The sequence below is a fragment of the Mobula birostris genome, chromosome 2, assembly GCF_030028105.1.
Source record: "Mobula birostris isolate sMobBir1 chromosome 2, sMobBir1.hap1, whole genome shotgun sequence".
In the NCBI taxonomy this organism is placed as follows: domain Eukaryota; kingdom Metazoa; phylum Chordata; class Chondrichthyes; order Myliobatiformes; family Myliobatidae; genus Mobula; species Mobula birostris.
Window position 1 is genome coordinate 147142738 of NC_092371.1, and position 17902 is coordinate 147160639.

The window sequence follows — 17902 nt, forward strand, 5'->3', positions numbered from 1 at the left end:
ATTAGGACAACAGTGAGTAAGTAGATCACCACAGCTGTCAGACCAGTAAGCTTATTTGCTCAAGCTCTTTATGTGAGAGCTGAATTAATGGAACTCCTAAAAGTAATATATGCTTTAGCTGCTAACTTTGAGTATGCCACTCACCTGTACTGAATTTTGATTTGTGGAATCAACTACGTAACTCATGTTAATAATGTATAACCAAGTTAACTTTTAGTGCCACTAGCTGGTTTCATGAGGGTGGACTGCATTATTTAAACTGAAATATTTTCCTATGATTTTCACAGTTCCTCTCCTCTTTAGCTCTGAGATTAACTCCTGACATTTTTGTCATTAGCTACAGAGAGAACCTAATTTTAAAGAAATCTTGTCATGCCACAGTGTTTCTCAGGTACTTAACATACAATCACTTTCAGACTTTCTGATATATCTCCGATAATAGATGAGCAAAAATTTTCACAACTAAACACCAGACTGGTCAGACTCACACATTAATGTTGTTCCTTTATCACAGTCATCACTGCATTCCTGGTGACTAGCTGAGGATGGAAATGTGGCAGTTTTAGTAGCATACTTGATTGTGAACTGAGTATCAGATCACATCTCAGTGTCATTGCTAAGTGGGCCTGGTTTCACCTCTGAAGTATTACTGAACTCTAATCCTTTCTCAGCTCAGTTTCTTCTGAAGGCCTCTATTATTTCCAAGATTGATTAATTTAATGAAGTATACTGGCTGGCCTCAAGGATTCTCTTTCCTGTAAACAAGATTATCCAGAATTTTGACATATTTGTCTTATCACCTCAGCTTTGCTGAACATAATTTGCTCCAGGATGAAAATGTTTTGATCATTTAAAAAAAAGTCTCTTCCTTGATATCTAATCCCTATGTGCATTCATCTATCCTTGCCCTCTGCAATCTCCTTCAGCCCTATAACCCTTTAAGAAATCTGTGTTCCTTTACATGACTTCTCGTTGATTTCTGTTTCATTGTTTCTCAGTTGATGGTTGTGCCTGCAGTTGTCATGGTGCTGGTGTCGTGGATCTCTCTTTAAATCTTTCCACATTTCTTCCTTTCTTCTTGAAAATGATCCCAAAAACCTAACTCTTTGAACATGTTTTTGCTTGCCTGTCAATATGTTGGGTGGGATGAGGTATGGCTGAGGTATTGGTGAGAGCAGACTCCAAGAAAAACAAATCCTGTAAATAAAAATCTGAAACAAAAAATAAAGCTTGCCTCTTAAATCCAACAGTGGAGCAAGTTAGCAAGGTCTCTATTAACTAATGCCAAAGTAGGTACCTGTTCAATTGAGTATCCTGTGCTATTTGTGGGCCTTGAATGTTCTTCAACATCAATGTATGCTGTCTGATACCATACCACATGTGTGGAGGCCTGAGCTGAATTTTCAGGAATATATGGCCTTGAATAAGAAGAATCTTACCATGATTAGCAATCAGCCTTTAGTATAGATTAAATTTATGTACTTCACAACTGCACAAAAACCTTGGTTTTGGCAAAAGATTTTCTAACTCTACATCAATAGAATTGTTGTTGGTAACTGAAGGCACAGTATCCAGTAATAGGCTAATTCAAATTGACTGTACATGAGGCTAATTGGCAGAATACAGGGTCAATAGAGGATTAGAATTGGAGTTATATACACCGAGAGAAGAATTTGAAACAATGGAAATTTTTGAAATCAATTTATTTTTAATCATTTCATTGCAATGATACAGAATAGGACTGATGTTAAATTGGACTTGTGTAAATTAAGACAAATGCAGCAGAATTTTGGATGACTTTAAGTTTGCATGGGACAGGAAATGGGAGGTGTGCCAATTTTTTTTTACTGCTATCATCTAATTCATAGTAACTAGGCAGAATAAAGGCTTCAGCACAAGTATACAGTTGAAAGTTCAACATAAAATCAGATATGGTAGGAACAGTCTTGTTTGACAGAAAATTTCCAGGGAAATAGGATATTGATGTTTAGGATTTGAAAATTTTGGTTGGGATTAAAGAAAATGGCTCCCATCTTACAAATATTTGTTTGAAAGAAATTTCTGTTCATACATTACTGCATGTCCTATCAAGAATTCTGCCAATATAGAACGAGTTTAAATATTGAAGAGCTGATGGTAATATACATGAGAAACAGAGTTTGCACTTTGATCTCATGCCTTTTTTTTAGTTATCTAGCAAGTGATCCTAGTGCATGAGTGGAAAGAGAGTCAGATGGTGGAATTCTTTGACCAAGATGTATAAAATTTAAACTTTTGGGTTGCTGTCCCGTGACAAAAGGAAGGCAACGGAGAAAAATGGTCAGCCATGTCAGAGATTGCAAACAGATTATGGAGAATGAGTATGAATAGTTTAACAAAGTCACAACATCAACTTATTGGTCATGTCAAGGAGCCATTTTAGTATTGTCATAGGGGTGGAATTGTCATAATAGCCTACTGTCATGGCCAGAAGCAACTCCTGCCTAAACAAGGTCTTGGACCCAGTGCAATTTGCCTGTCACCACAATAGGTCTGCAGTGGATGCCATGTCACTGGCTCTCTCCTCGATCTTGGATCACTAGGACAATAGCAGTACTTAACTATTTGTTGATTACAGCTCAGTGTTCAACACCATCATGCCCTCAGTACTAATCAACAAGCTTCAGAACTTGGTCCTCTGTATCTCCCTCTGCATTTGGATCCTTGACTTCCTCATTGGTAGACCACAGTCAGTGTGGATCAGAAATAACATTTCCTCTTCACTGACGGTCAACACTGGTGCACATCAAGGATGCATGCTTAGCCCACTACTCTACTCTCGCTACACCCACAACTGTGTGACTAGACACAGCTTGGAAGCTTCCTAAAAATTTGCTGATGACACACAATAGCTGGCAGAATTTCAAGTGATGGCAAAGCAGCGTACAGGAGTAAGATAGATCAGTTGGTTGATTAGTGTCTTAACAAAATCCTTACAGTCAACGTCAAGGAGATTAAGTAATTGATTGTGGGCTTCAGGAAGAGGAAGTCAAGGGTTCACACCAGTCCTCATCAAGGCATCAGCAATGGAAAGAGTGAGAGTTTCAAGTTCCTGGGTGTCAACACCTCTGAAGATTTATCCTGGCGCCAATGTACTGATGCATTTACAAAGAAGACATGACAACGGCTATATTTCATCAGGAGTTTGGAGATACTTGGTATGACACCAAAGACTCTCATGAATTTTTACAGGTGTACAGTGCAGAACATTCTAACTAGTTGCATCACCATCTGGTATGGAGGAGCAACTGCACAGGATTGGGAAAAGCTGCAGAAAGTTGCAAGCTTTGCTAGCTCCATCATGGGCATTGTCCATGAGCCTCCCCTGCATCGATGACATCTTCAAAAGTCGATGCCTCAAAAAGGCGGCATCTGTCATAAGGATCTCTGTCACCCTCTTCTCGGTTCTATCATCAAGGAGGGGAGGGGGTATAGGATTCTAAAGACGCACACTCAGTGCTTATGGAACAGCTTCTCCTCCTCCACTGTCAGATTTCTAAATGGACAATGAACCCATATAAACTACCTCAATATATTTTTGCTCTCTTTTTGCACTACTTCATTAATTTAATTTTTAAAAAAATATTTCTTATTGTAATTTGTAGTTTTTTAAATTATGTATTACAATTGCTGCTGCCACAAAACAATTAATCTCATGTCACTTGCCAGTGATATTAAACCTGATTCTGATTCTGATTCTGAAACCTGATTGATGGTTACAGGAAAAGGATCAGTGAATTGTTAAAAGTAACAGTTAATGTGGGAGTTAGGGATGGGAAATGAAATTTGAGCAGTTTAATGGAAAAGTGCACAATGATACAAGAAATGAGTCTTTTGGAGAAAATGACTTTTGAAAGGGCAAATGCGAATGTGAAGAATTTAGTGAAAAATACAGTGCTCCTTTGAAGCATATTGGGATGTTCTGCCGTTTAAAAGTGCTGTATGGGTGTGTTTCCATAACTTATGAGCACAATTTCTGAAGTTTGCACTTATGAAATGTATTTTAATAGCAATCTTTAATAAATGGTCTGCTCTAGTGTTGTAACTGCTTGTCTGCTATTGACATTATTGAGAAATACACAATTAAGTGTTTTTAATCTCAGCAGTTCTTGGCTTTCATAATTTAATTAATGCCCATGGGATGTTGTGCCAAATGAAATGTTTCTTTTTAATTCCACTTAACACCACGCCTAGTTTCTAAATTCTATAACTCATATAGTTATTCTTTATAGTCCTTCCAGTTGGTCATGCTTTTGCTGCTCTTTTCCTTCTAGTTGTTGTTCTCAGTCACGAGTTTGGATGGTGTTGTCTTGGGAGTCTTAGTGTATTGTATAGATATAACAAATTGGTTCACAGTACTTCTCAAGAGTACCCAAATTTGAGCACGAAAACCTTTGTAAGTCTTTAATAATTAATATTATTGCATTGCCACACGATGTAGAGTATGGAGATGGGGCTGTCTCTACAATGATTGTGCAGTGATTCTTCTACCATCAGTATCATGGATTGATGCATCTGCAATAGTTCAGTTGATGAGGATGAAATCAAGTAAGTTAATCTTGGCAACCACATCAAAGTTGCTGGTGAACGCAGCAGGTCAGGCAGCATCTCTAGGAAGAGGTACAGTCGGCGTTTTGGGCTAAGACCCTTCGTTAGGACTAACTGAAGGAAGAGCTAGTAAGAGATTTGAGAGTGGGGGGGGGGGAGATCCAAAATGATAGGAGAAGACAGGAGGGGGAGGGATGGAGCCAAGAGCTGGACAGGTGATTGGCAAAGGGGATATGAGAGGATCATGGGACAGGAAGCCCAGGGAGAAGGAAAAGGGGGAGGGGGGAAAAACCCAGAGGATGGGCAAGGGGTATAGTCAGAGGGAGAAAAAGGAGAGTGAGAGAAAGAATGTGTGTATATAAATAAATAACAGATGGGGTACGAGGGGGAGGTGGGGCATTAGCGGAAGTTAGAGAAGTCAGTGTTCATGCCATCAGGTTGGAGGCCACCTAGACGGAATATAGGGTGTTGTTCCTCCAACCTGAGTGTGGCTTCATCTTTACAGTAGAGGAGGCCGTGGATAGACATATCAGAATGGGAATGGGATGTGGAATTAAAATGTGTGGCCGTTGGGAGATCCTGCTTTCTCTAGTGGACAGAGCGTAGGTGTTCAACAAAACGATCTCCCAGTCTGCGTCGCGTCTCGCCAATATATACAAGGCCATGTCGGGAGCACCGGACGCAGTATGTCTCCCCAGCCAACTCACAGGTAAAGTGTCGCCTCACCTGGAAGGACTGTCTGGGGCCCTGAATGGTGTTGAGGGAGGAAGTGTAAGGCCACGTGTAGCTCTTGTTCCGCTTACAAGGATAAGTGCCAGGAGGGAGATCAGTGGGGAGGGATGGGGGGGGACAAATGGACAAGGGAGTCGTGTAGGGAGCAATCCCTGCGGAAGGCGGGGGGGGGGAAGATGTGCTTAGTGGTGGGATTCTGTTGGATGTGGCGGAAGTTATGGAGAATAATATGTTGGACCCAGAGGCTGGTGGGGTGGTCGGTGAGGACCGGGGAACCCTATTCCTAGTGGGGTGGCGGGAGGATGGAGTGAGAGCAGATGTGCGTGAAATGGGGGAGATGCGTTTGAGAGCAGAGTTGATAGTGGAGGAAGGGAAGCCCCTTTCTTTAAAAAAGGAGGACATCTCCCTCGTCCTGGAATGAAAAGCCTCATCCTGAGAGTAGATGCGGCGGAGACGGAGGAATTGCGAGAAGGGGATGGCATTTTTGCAAGAGACAGGGTGAGAAGAGGAATAGTCCAGATAGCTGTGAGAGTCAGTATGCTTATAGTAGACATCAGTAGATAAGCTGTCCCAGAGATAGAGACAGAAAGATCAAGAAAGGGGAGGGTGGTGTCGGAAATGGACCTGGTAAACTTGATGGCAGGGTGAAAGTTGGAGGCAAAGTTAATGAAGTCAACGAGCTCAGCATGCGTGCAGGAAGCAGCGCCAATGCAGTCATCGATGTAGCGAAGGAAAAGTGGGGGACAGATACCAGAATAGATTTGGAACATAGATTGTTCCACAGAGCCAATAAAAAGGCAGGCATAGCTAGGACCCATACGGGTACCCATAGCTACACCTTTAGTTTGGAGGAAGTGGGAGGAGCCAAAGGAGAAATTATTAATAATAAGGACTAATTCCACTAGACAGAGCAGAGTGGTGGTAGGGGGGAACTGATTAGGTCTGGAATCCAAAAAGAAGCAGAGAGTTTTGAGACCTTCCTGATGGGGGATGGAAGTATATAGCAACTTGTCATCCATGGTGAAAATAAAGTGGTGGGAGCCAGGGAACTTAAAATCATCGAAAAGTTTAAGAGTGTGAGAAGTGTCACGAACATAGGTAGGAAGAGATTGAACAAGGGGGGATAAAACTGTGTCGAGGTATGCAGAAACGAGTTCGGTGGGGCAGGAGCAAGCTGTCTCTATCTCTGGAGACAGCTTATCTACTGATGTCTACTATAAGCCTACTGACTCTCATAGCTATCTGGACTATTCCTCTTCTCACCGTCTCTTGCAAAAATGCCATCCCCTTCTCGCAATTCCTCCGTCTCTGCCGCATCTGCTCTCAGGATGTGGCTTTTCATTCCAGGACGAGGGAGATGTCCTTTTATTAAAGAAAGGGGCTTCCCTTCCTCCACCATCAACTCTGCTCTCAAACGCATCTCCCCCATTTCATGTTCATCTGCTCTCGCTCCAGCCTCCCGCCACCCCTCTAGGAATAGAGTTCCCCTGGTCCTCACCTACCACCTCACCAGCCTCCGGGTCCAACATATTCTCCGTAACTTCGGCCACCTCCAACGGGATCCCACCGCTAAGCACATCTTTCCCTGCCCCCCCCCCCGCCTTCCGCAGGGATCGCTCCCTACGCGACTCCCTTGTCCGTTTGTCCCCCCCCATCCCTCCCCACTGATCTCCCTCCTGGCACTTATCCTTGTAAGCGGAACAAGTGCTACACATGCCCTTATACTTCCTCCCTTACCAGCATTCAAGGCCCCAGACTGTCCTTCCAGGTGAGGCGACACTTCACCTGTGTGTCGGCTGGGGTAATATACTGCATCCGGTGCTCCCGATGTGGCCGTCTATATATTGGCGAGACCCGACGCAGACTGGGAGATCGTTTTGCTGAACACCTACGCTCTGTCCGCCAGAGAAAGCAGGATCTCCCAGTGGCCACACATTTTAATTCCACGTCCCATTCCCATTCTGGTATGTCTATCCACGGCCTCCTCTACTGTAAAGATGAAGCCACACTCAGGTTGGAGGAACAACACCTTATATTCCATCTAGGTAGCCTCCAACCTGATGGCATGAACATTGACTTCTCTAACTTCCACTAATGCCCCACCTCCCCCTCGTACCCCATCTGTTATTTATTTATATACACACATTCTTTCTCTCACTCTCCTTTTTCTCCCTCTGACTATACCCCTTGCCCATCCTCTGGGGTTTTCCCTCCTCCCCCTTTTCCTTCTCCCTGGGCCTCCTGTCCCATGATCCTCTCATATCCCTTTTGCTGATCACCTGTCCAGCTCTTGGCTCCATCCCTCCCCCTCCCGTCTTCTCCTATCATTTTGGATCTCCCCCTCCCCCTTCACACTTTCAAATCTCTTACTAGCTTTTTCTTCAGTTAGTCCTGACAAAGGGTCTCGGCCTGAAACGTCGACTGTACCTGTTCCTAGAGATGCTGCCTGGCCTGCTGCGTTCACCAGCAACTCTGATGTGTGTTGCTTGAATTTCCAGCATCTGCAGAATTCCTCGTGTTTGCGGAAGTTAATCTTGGGTTGGTTCTCTTGCTGTAAGCCAAGAACTCAGTCTAGAAGCCATGTCCTTCCTTACTTAGCCTGCCATGTTTGGATATTGCTACCAAGCTACCCTTCTCACATTTGCATGTTTGTTCTTTTGAGTGATTCTTCCAGATTTAACATTGAGGAATGCTGATTTATCAACTGAAAGAGGAAGGAGGTAGTAATCATGAATGGGCTTCCTTGACTTGTTTGATCATCTTGAGACTTTATGGGGTTTGGAGTCAATGTTGAGGCTTCCAAAGGCTACACCTTTCCACCTGGACTGTCCTTCAGATGGATGTGTCAATGGACAGGACAGGATGTTTACAACAATTGTGATCAAGGAGCCCAGTGTGTTGTCAGTAAAGATATGATTCATGAGTATGTAAATACCAGGATTAACTAGCCAGTGAGGCAGCACTTCCAAATTAGACTTTTCCCAGATATTTGTGAGAAGGGATTTGCAAAGTGGAATAGCCAGGGACAGCTTTTCTATGTCCAAAACCAATGACTAGATTGCTTTTGCCATTCACTTGCACCAATTAAAATTGCTCAGTTATTTCAGAAAGTAACTAATGGTCATTTTAAAACTGCAGTTTTGACATAAAGATGAGGATAGCAGATTTCCTCCTCTGAAAGCGGAGAATGAACAAAATTGGTTAGGTTTGTGATCTTCATTGATTTCACCAGAACACAAAAATTTACTTAAATTTTGCATTTATGTACTGAATTGAAATTCCGCAGCTGGTTTCTAGATTGCAAATCCCGGCCTTTGGCTACTAATCTGATAGCTATTGCAGAGCAGATCACATTTACCAATTGGGATTTGGATACTATTTATTTATGTTGTGAAAAAAAACTTTAAAAATTGGATGTCTTGTTATTACACAGGTTTTCTTAGAACTCTATTGTGGAGTTGATGTGATTTTCAAAGTAGAGTAGAACTCCATTAATCTAGCACTCTGAGAATTTTAGAACTTAACTGACAGGTTTTCTAAACTAGAACCATAGAACTCTACAGCACAGAAAACAGGCCATTTGGCCCTTCTAGTCTGTGCTGAAACTTTATTCCGCTAGTCCCATTGACCTGCAGCCAGTCCATAACCCTCCAGACCTCTCCCATCCATGTATCTATCCAATTTATTCTTAAAACTTAAGAGTGAGCCTACATTTACCACATCAGATGGCAGCTTGTTCCACACTCCCACCACTCTCTGACTGAAGTTCCCCCTAATATTTCCCCTAAACCTTTCCCCTTTCACCCTAAATCCATGTCCTCTCGTATTTATTTCTCCTAATCTAAGTGGAATGAGCCTATTCACATTTACTCTGTCTATACCCCTCATAATTTTGTAAACCTCTATCAAATCTCCCCTCATTCTTCTACGCTCCAAGGATTAAAGTCCTAACCTGTTAAATCTTTCCCTGTAATTCAACTCCTGAAGACCCAACAACATCCTAGTAAGTCTTCTCTGCACTCTTTCAATCTTACTGATATCCTTCCTATAATTAGGTGACCAGAACTGCACAAAATACTCCAAATTTGGCCTCACCAATGTCTTATACAACCTCACCATAGCATCCCAACTCCTATACTCAATACTTTGATTTATGAATGCCAGGATGCCGAAAACCTTCCTTACAATCCTGTCTACCTGTGACGCCACTTTCAGGGAATTATGTATCTGAACTCCCAGATCCCTTTGTTCCTCCACACTCCTCAGTGCCCTACCATTTGCTGTGTATGTCCTACCTTGATTTGTCTTTCTAAAATGCAACACCTCACACTTGTCTGCATTAAATTCCATCTGCCATTTTCTGGCCCATTTTTCCAGTTGGTCCAGATCCTTCTGCAAGCTTTGAATACCTTCCTCGCTGTCCACAATGCCTCCAATCTTAGTGCCATCAGCAAACTTGCTGACCCAATTTACCACATTATCATCTAGATCATTGATATAGACAACAAATAACAATGGTCCCAGCACAGGTCCCTGAGGCACACCGCTAGTCGCAGGCCTCCAGTCTGAGAAGCAATCATCCACTACCTCTCTCTGTCTTCTCCCACTCAGCCAATTTTGAATCCAGTTTACAACCCCTCCATGGAGACCTAGTGTCTAAACCTGCTGAACTAACCTCCCATGTGGGACCTTGTCAAAGGCCTTACTAAAGTCCATGTAGGCAACAGCCACAGCCTTTCCTTCACCTACTTTCTTGGTAACCTCCTTGAAAAATTCTACAAGTTTCGTTAAACTCGATCTACCACGCACAAAGCCATGCTGACTATCCTTAATCAGCCCTTGGCTGTCCAAATACCTGTATATCTGATCTCTCAGAACACCTTCCAATAATTTACCTACCACTGATGTCAGGCTCACCGGCCTGTAATTATCTGGTTTACTTTTGGAGCCTTTTTTAAACAACAGAACAACATGAGCTACCCTCCAGTCCTCCAGCACCGCACCCGTGGCTAAGGGCATTTTAAATATTTCTGCCAGGGCCCCTGCAATTTCTAGACTAGTCTCTCTCAAGGTCTGAGGAAATATCATGTCAGGCCCGGGGGATTTATCTACCTTTATTTGCTGTAAGGCAGCAAGCACCTCCTCCTCTTTAATCTCTATATATTCCATGACACTACTGCTTGTTTCCCTTCCTTCCATATACGCTATGCCAGTTTCCTGAGTAAATACTGATGCAAAAAAAAACTGTTTAAGATCTCCCCCATCTCGTGAGGCTCCACACATAGAAGACCACTCTGATCTTCTAGGGAACCAATTTTGTCCCTTACTATCCTTTTACTCTTAATATACTTGTAGAAAACCTTCAGGTTTATCTTCACACTATCTGCCAAAGCAACCTCATGTCTTCTTTTTGCCTTCCTGATTTCCTTCTTTAGTATTTCCTTACATTTTCTATACTCTTCAAGTACCTCATTTGTTCCTTGTTGCCTATACCTGCTATACACTTCTCTCTTTTTCTTAACCAGCTCGCCAATATCCCTTGAAAACCAAGGTTCCGTATGCCTGTTAACTTTGCCCTTAATCCTGGCAGGAACATGCAAGCTCTGCGCTCTCAAAATTTCGCCTTTGAAGGCCTTCCACTTACTGAACACATCCTTGCCAGAAAACAACTTATCCCAATCCACTCTTCCTAGATCCTTGCCCATTTCCACAAAATTTGCCCTTCTCCAATTTAGAACCTCAACTCGAGGACCAGACCTATCCTTATCCATAATTAACTTGAAACTAATGACATTATGGTTACTGGACCCAAAATGTTCACCTACACATACTTCTGTCACCTGACCTGTCCGGTTCCCTAATAGGAGATCAAGTATTACATCCCTCTCGTAGGTACCTCTATATATTGATTTAGAAAACTTTCCTGAACACATTTGACAAACTCCAAGCCATGTAGCCCTTTCACAGTGTGGGAGTCTCAGTTAAAATCCCCTACTATTACAACTTTCTGTTTCTTACATTGGTCTGCTATCTCTCTACAGATTTGCTCTTCCAATTCTGTCTGACTATTGGGTGGTCTATAATACAACCCTATTAGTGTGATCACACCTTTCCTATTCCTCAGCTCCACCCATATGGCCTCTGTAGACAAGCCCTCTGGGCTGTCCTGTCTATGCACAGCTGTGATATTTTCCCTGACTAGTAATGCCCTTTCATCCCTCCCCCTCTATCATGTCTGAAACAACGGAACCCCGGAACATTAAGTTGCCAGTCCTGACCCTCCTGCAACCAAGTCTCACTAATAGCAATAATGTCGTAATCCCACATGCCAATCCATGCCCTAAACTCATCTACCTTACCTACAATACTCCTTGCATTGAAATAGATGCACCTGAGAACATTTATATCATGTGCAAACCTTTGATTTCTGTCTCTACATACAGCCCTCACATGACCTTTATCCTCCTCCACCTCACAATCTGCTTTAACACTCTGGTTCCCCTCCCCCCTGCAAATCTAGTTTAAATCCCCGGAGCAGCACTAGCAAATCTACCCACAGGGATGTTAGTCCCCCTCCAGTTCAGGTGCAAACCGTCTCATCGGAACAGGTCCCACCTTCCTTGGAGCAAAGCCCAATTGTCCAGAAACATGAAGCCCTCCCTCCTACACCATCTCCTTAGCGATGTATTTAGCTGCATTATCTTCCTATTTTTAGCCTCACTAGCACATGGCACATGTAGCAATCCTGAGATTGCGTCTGGAGGTCCTGTCCTTCAACTTTTCACCTAACTCCCTAAACTCTCTTTGCATGACTAATAATGTTATTCCAATTAATTCATTATTTTTAGGTGTTGTACGGTATAATAAATTTTCCAGTGAATTGAAAAAGAACTTGGAAAATGTCACATCGTCAGGCAGATGCCAAGCTATCAGTTTTTCCAAATATTTCAGGTTATTGGAGTTTTAACATAGTCATTAGTGTTTGACTGAAAATGAATAACACCTGTTTCTGTAATTTCCAAGATATAAGTTTTTCCCAAAAATAAACGAACTCAGTGGCCTTTTTATTAGGTACACCTGCTTATTAATGCAAATATCTAATCAGCCTATGCTGTGGTAGCAACTGGTACATAAAGCATGCAGACATGGTTAAGAGGTTAATTTGTTGTTCAGACCAAACATCAGAATGGGGAAGAAATGTGATCTAAGTGACTTTGACTGTGGAATGATCATTGGTGCCAGACAGCGTGGTTTGAATATCTCAGAAACTGTTGAACTTCTGGGATTTTCATCCATAGCAGTCTCTAGAGCTTATAGCAAATGGTGCAAAAAAAACCCCAAAAAACATCCAGTGAGCGGCAGTTCTGTGGGTGAAGACACCTTGTTAATGTGAGATATCAGAGTAGAGTGGCCAGACTGGTTCAAGCTGACAGGAAGGTGACAGTAACTCAAATAGCCACATGTTACAGGAGGTACCTAATAAAACGGTCAGAGTGTAGAAACACAAATACTCTAGTTTTTAAAATTTGAAGTTGAAAACAGGTAGACCGCTTCACCTCTAGTTTCTCTTCAAATGATTCTACTTCATGGTATTGTGCAGAAGCATTCAGCAGAATAACCTTGTTACATTTGGAACAGAAATGGGAGGGATTGAGAACTAAGGCAGCAGCAGCATGAAATGTCTGAAGTTCAGTTCTTTCTTTTACAACATTGCAGCTTCTCCATTTACAGAGCCTGGATCAAGTGTCTTGTAATTTGTTGGCATTCCTCATCACCAGGGCAATTTGCTGAGCTCAGATTTCTTTTCCTTGAAGCAGGATAAATAGGATAATCATCTCTACTGTCTGTTTACTTCCCTTTGTCTTCTACCCTCCTCCAGCTACCTCATTTCATTATTTCTTTAGCCATTATAAGATTCACTATGTATATGGATTAAGTTTCCCCTTTGCACACTATCAGTAAAATTGGTCTTAATAGCAAGTGAAGTTGTGCTGGTCCATTTTGTTTTTTTTAATATATAGAAATTTTTAGATTTGCTATTGTGCTCATACTACACACCACAAAACTTTTCATTCCTATTATTAGTATGATATATGGTTGCATTTTAGAAAAGTAATGAAACTGAAAATAATGTTAAATTCCAAGTAGTCAGAGAGTTCAATTGACACAGAAACCCCAATCTCTTCCAGTGGAGGTCCTAATTGTTTTTAACTTAATCATTCATCTGCTCAATGAATTGCCTGAGTGCTGATATCATCCAGTGTCTGATCACTCACCTAACTGGTGACATTGCCCCAAGTGCTATCAGTAACAATCTTATCCACCAATAAGGGATAGCTTGTGGGTAGGGCCTGTTGCAGACTTGGTTTAGGAGTATGATTTATTGTGGGTAGGACATAACCGAAACCTGTAAATGTGAAGCATATATAATACAGACATCCCACCCTGCAAAAACTCATTTCAGGGAGATAGCACCATTTCAGGGAGGTAGCACCCCTGCCCCCGGCAACCCCATATCTCCCCCCCCCCCCCCGTCGACCTCAAAGGGCACATGTGTACTGGACATTTGATTATGAAAGAACACAACGGTTTATTTGACACATATTGAAACTATTTATACACACACACACACACACATATTTTCCTTGTTGAGTATTTTGTTGGCAATCTCAATGCTAATGCAAATAGCTTTTCTACTACTTTTGCAAACTTTCCTTGTACTGTGACGTGGCTCTGCTGAAAAGAACTGTGAAATACTTGAGCAGCATTCCCCGTGATTGGCCTCCCTAATATGTTGTGGTCCCTAAAAGAAATAAAAGCATAAGGTATATCCTTATTATATTGTCTTATGTAATACTTTGTTTAGTGATTTTGTCTAATCTGTAAACTGGGTATATGCAGAAAATGTGACATTAAAATACAGTATGTACTTATATATTATCAAGGAGTCGTTTTTTAATTCTATTACAACTTTAAGCACGTCTACAGAGAGTTTGGCCTCATCACATAGGACATCAATAGAGTAGCTCCTTAGCAGCTGGCCAGCCAGTTTAAATAACGTTAGCTATGCTAATGAGCAAATGACACCTGTTAAACTCACCTCAACATGTCTTTTATAGTCCTAACCCCTCATGGGCAATAGAAAAGTCACTGTTGCAAACAGTGCAGCGAGCAACACTGTCATTATTTTTGACCCCTATTAGGCAGGGATACACTTTAGTGTAGTCTGGGGTGAAGTGCATTTTCTTTTCTTGAAACACTTTGCCATGGCAGTGCAGGACACAAAACTGAACTGATGAAGAGACAGAGGTCGACTGTAAAGCCCGCCCACAGAGAAAACTGATAGGTCTACTTAGCGTAAAGAGACCAATCAGGATGCTCGCTCTTGCTCCCGCTCTCGATCCCGCTCCTGATCTCGCTCCTGATCCCGATCCCACTCTCCCTCTCCCGCTCCTGCTCTCCCTCTCATTTCCAGGATATTGTGTATAACTTGTGGGCGTCAGGGAGCTGCTATTAATATGTGGGAGACTCCTGGAACTTACGGGAGAGGTGGGATGTCTGATAATATTTTAATAAGTGAAAGTAGGAATGAGAAAATATAACATCTGCGAGATATCTGTTTGTGAAACTTGAACGTTAGGGTGACATTCCAAGCTATTCAGGAAAAAAATGCATAAAGTCATTTTTTCCCCAAGAAGTTAGTAGTTTACACCTTTGCCTCAGAGGTTAACATTTCCAACTCCTCTAAATCAAGAACCTGGACATACTTAATCCCTGTTCACTTTGACATCTGTGAATTCCTCAAGTACTTGTATATCAATGTGACTAGCCCCAAATCTAAAAGTAAGGACCTGGGTTGTAATTTAACAGACTTAATAATCTTTTGTGCCTGTAACAGCTTTTTAAAAGAGCTCTGTGAAGTTTCATATTGTGTCATTGAGAGACCCAGACAGAACACTGATTTTTGGTTTTACAGCTTCCCAGTGTTTTCATTGCACCAATGTTTTCAGTTACTTGAGGAAAAGGGTTTTTGAAGATCAAGAGCTTGGACTTATCTGAAAACTGTAGCCTACCATGTAGCAATGACTCAGTAATGCTGGAGTTTTGGATAGCATTACTGCTAAGTAAATAGAGGTTGCACTGAAAAATTAGAGACAACAAAATGCTTTATCCATGCTGGATTCTGTTTTACTTACTTTCAGCAGAGATCCTTCCACCTTCTTAGACATTTCTGAAAAGATTTGTTTTCATGATGGAGTCTGCTACAGAGATGTGCAGCATAGAAACAAGACCTTCTGCCCAGTGAGTCTGCCAATATCAAGCACCCAATTATAATATTCCTCCAATAATCCCATTTTATTCCCCCTGCATTTCCTGCCAGTTGCTTTCAAATTCTACCACTACCTACTATGGTGGATTTACAGTAGCCAATTAACCCACCAAACCAGAGTACCTGGAGAAAATTCACATGGCCACAGGGAGAACGTACTAATTTTTCACAGACAGCACCGGAAGTCAGGATTGAAGCTGCATAATTTGCCACCAGGTGCATAATAAATTGCTTAAACCTGAATCAAATTAACTTCACAGCATAAAGTTTTCACTTCTCAAGGTTATCCCAGGTCATATCTGTCACATATGTTACTCAAGATTGCTTTAAATGAACCAAATGTTTAACAATTTGATAACATTTACTTTAGAAAAGGAGTTTTCACTAAATAATTAGATTTTCTCCAATTTAAACAGTGACAAGATAGATTTGAAGCTTTTCATTACTGTTTGTAATATATTCTCAATAACTGAAGCAGCTAAGTTATTTGCATTAATGTGCAGCCAGTAAAAAGGAACAGCAAATACAGTACTATAGAGTTGCCATACTACCACCTGTGATAAACAAAAGTAAAAGTATAGACAATGATTTTATTGATGGGATTCTTTTAATTTTTGTTACAGGAGAGCAGCATCTGTGTCATTTCCTGACATTCAGATACTGTAGCTAAGTGAATCTCACTTCTCCTAAAAATAGTCTTGTGGGCCCATGGGTCTTAAATTCTGCTGATGAGATAATGGAACCAGATTAGCAGAGTAAACTATAGAGTAAGCTTACAGATGCTGGCCTTCCAGATCCTCTATTAAAGCATACCAAAATAAAAACATCTTAAGTCGAAGGCTGTAGAGTTTTTCTAATGTACTTTTTATGTACTTTGTTATCTACAACTGTCTTTTTATGTACATTTGAAAAACACACATCTTTCACCACTTTATTTTAATAGACAAGCGGGTGGAAAATTGGACTTTGATGCAGTCTCCCTTGCCTACATTGGCTGTGAGCAGTCTTTACCTCCTCTTTGTTTGGCTTGGCCCAAAATGGATGAAGAACAGGGAGCCTTTTCAGTTACGATCTATGCTAATTTTCTATAACTTCGGAATGGTTATACTAAATCTCTACATCTTTAAGGAGGTTAGCTTTTTTTATAATTATAAGATATCGTTTAATTGCATTTTGCTGTTTTGTCTAAATCTTTGTTTTTTAGGTGTGTGAGTAGGTTCTAATTTGAATTGAAGAAAACTTGTGTTACATTGTATTTGCATCACAAAAATGTGCCATTGTAGCTGAATGAAATAATAGAAATTTATGATGCAGGAGCAGATCTTCAGTTCATCATGCCCATGCTAATCCAAAAGAAGCATTCCAACCAAATCCAACACCCCGATACACAAAAATGTATATTACTTTTAAACTTTATATTGAATCTCTAAAGTAACTATTGTTGTTTTACAAACACGAGAAGATCTGCAGATGCTGGAAATTCAAGTCCATATACACAAAATGCTGGGGGAACTCAGCAAGTCAGGCAGCATCTATAAGCAGTCAATGTTCCAGGCCAAGACCCTTCATCAGGATGGTTTTTGTTGGTTTACTTTCATATGTTTTATATTTTACTGTACTATAGGCAGCTTGCATCTCATGCTTTCACATTTTTTTCCATCAGACTTAAGACTCCGGTTTCAGATTGAATTAAATCATTTCCCGTCTTTAGAACATGGGCTTCTACTGTGCTGTGTTGTTCTATCAGTTCCTGATACTGTGCTGACCTTTTAACTTATTCCAAGATCAGTCTAAACCTTTCCTCTATCATGGCCCTCCATTATTTTTCATTCATGTGCTTTGGGTCTATTAAATGTCCTTAATGTACCTGCCTCTTTCAGCACCCCTGGCAGTTCGGTCCAAACGCTTATCACTTTCTGTGCAAAACACCTGCCATTTGACACCTCCAGTCACATTAAAATTATGCCCTCTCGTATTAGCTATTGCTGCCCTGGGGGGAGAAAAGACACTGGCTGTCCTCTGTATCTGTGCCTCTTATCATCATATGCATCTCTATCAAGTCACCCCTCTTCCACCTTCGCTCCAAAGAGAGAAGCCCAAGCTCACTCAGCCTTACTTTGTATAACAAATTATCATCTCTTGATTATTCTTACCTTAAAAGGCCCTTAAACTACTGGATCATCAATTAAGTGCTTTTCATTGCACAATACTAGATCTAGAATGTAGAAATATCATTGGTGCTAAATAGTCCCC

The 17902-nt window shown here is 41.4% G+C and overlaps 1 protein-coding gene across 3 annotated transcripts in view; it reads left to right on the forward strand.

Moving 5' to 3' along the window:
• Nucleotides 1-17902, forward strand: part of elovl4a (ELOVL fatty acid elongase 4a) — a 68970-nt gene that overhangs the window by 24574 nt on the left and 26494 nt on the right. For all 3 annotated transcript variants that reach the window (XM_072250159.1, XM_072250155.1, XM_072250164.1), the window contains exon 3: nt 16593-16780. In XM_072250159.1, the coding sequence (XP_072106260.1) occupies nt 16593-16780 (188 nt within the window). The remainder of the gene's footprint in view (nt 1-16592; nt 16781-17902) is intronic.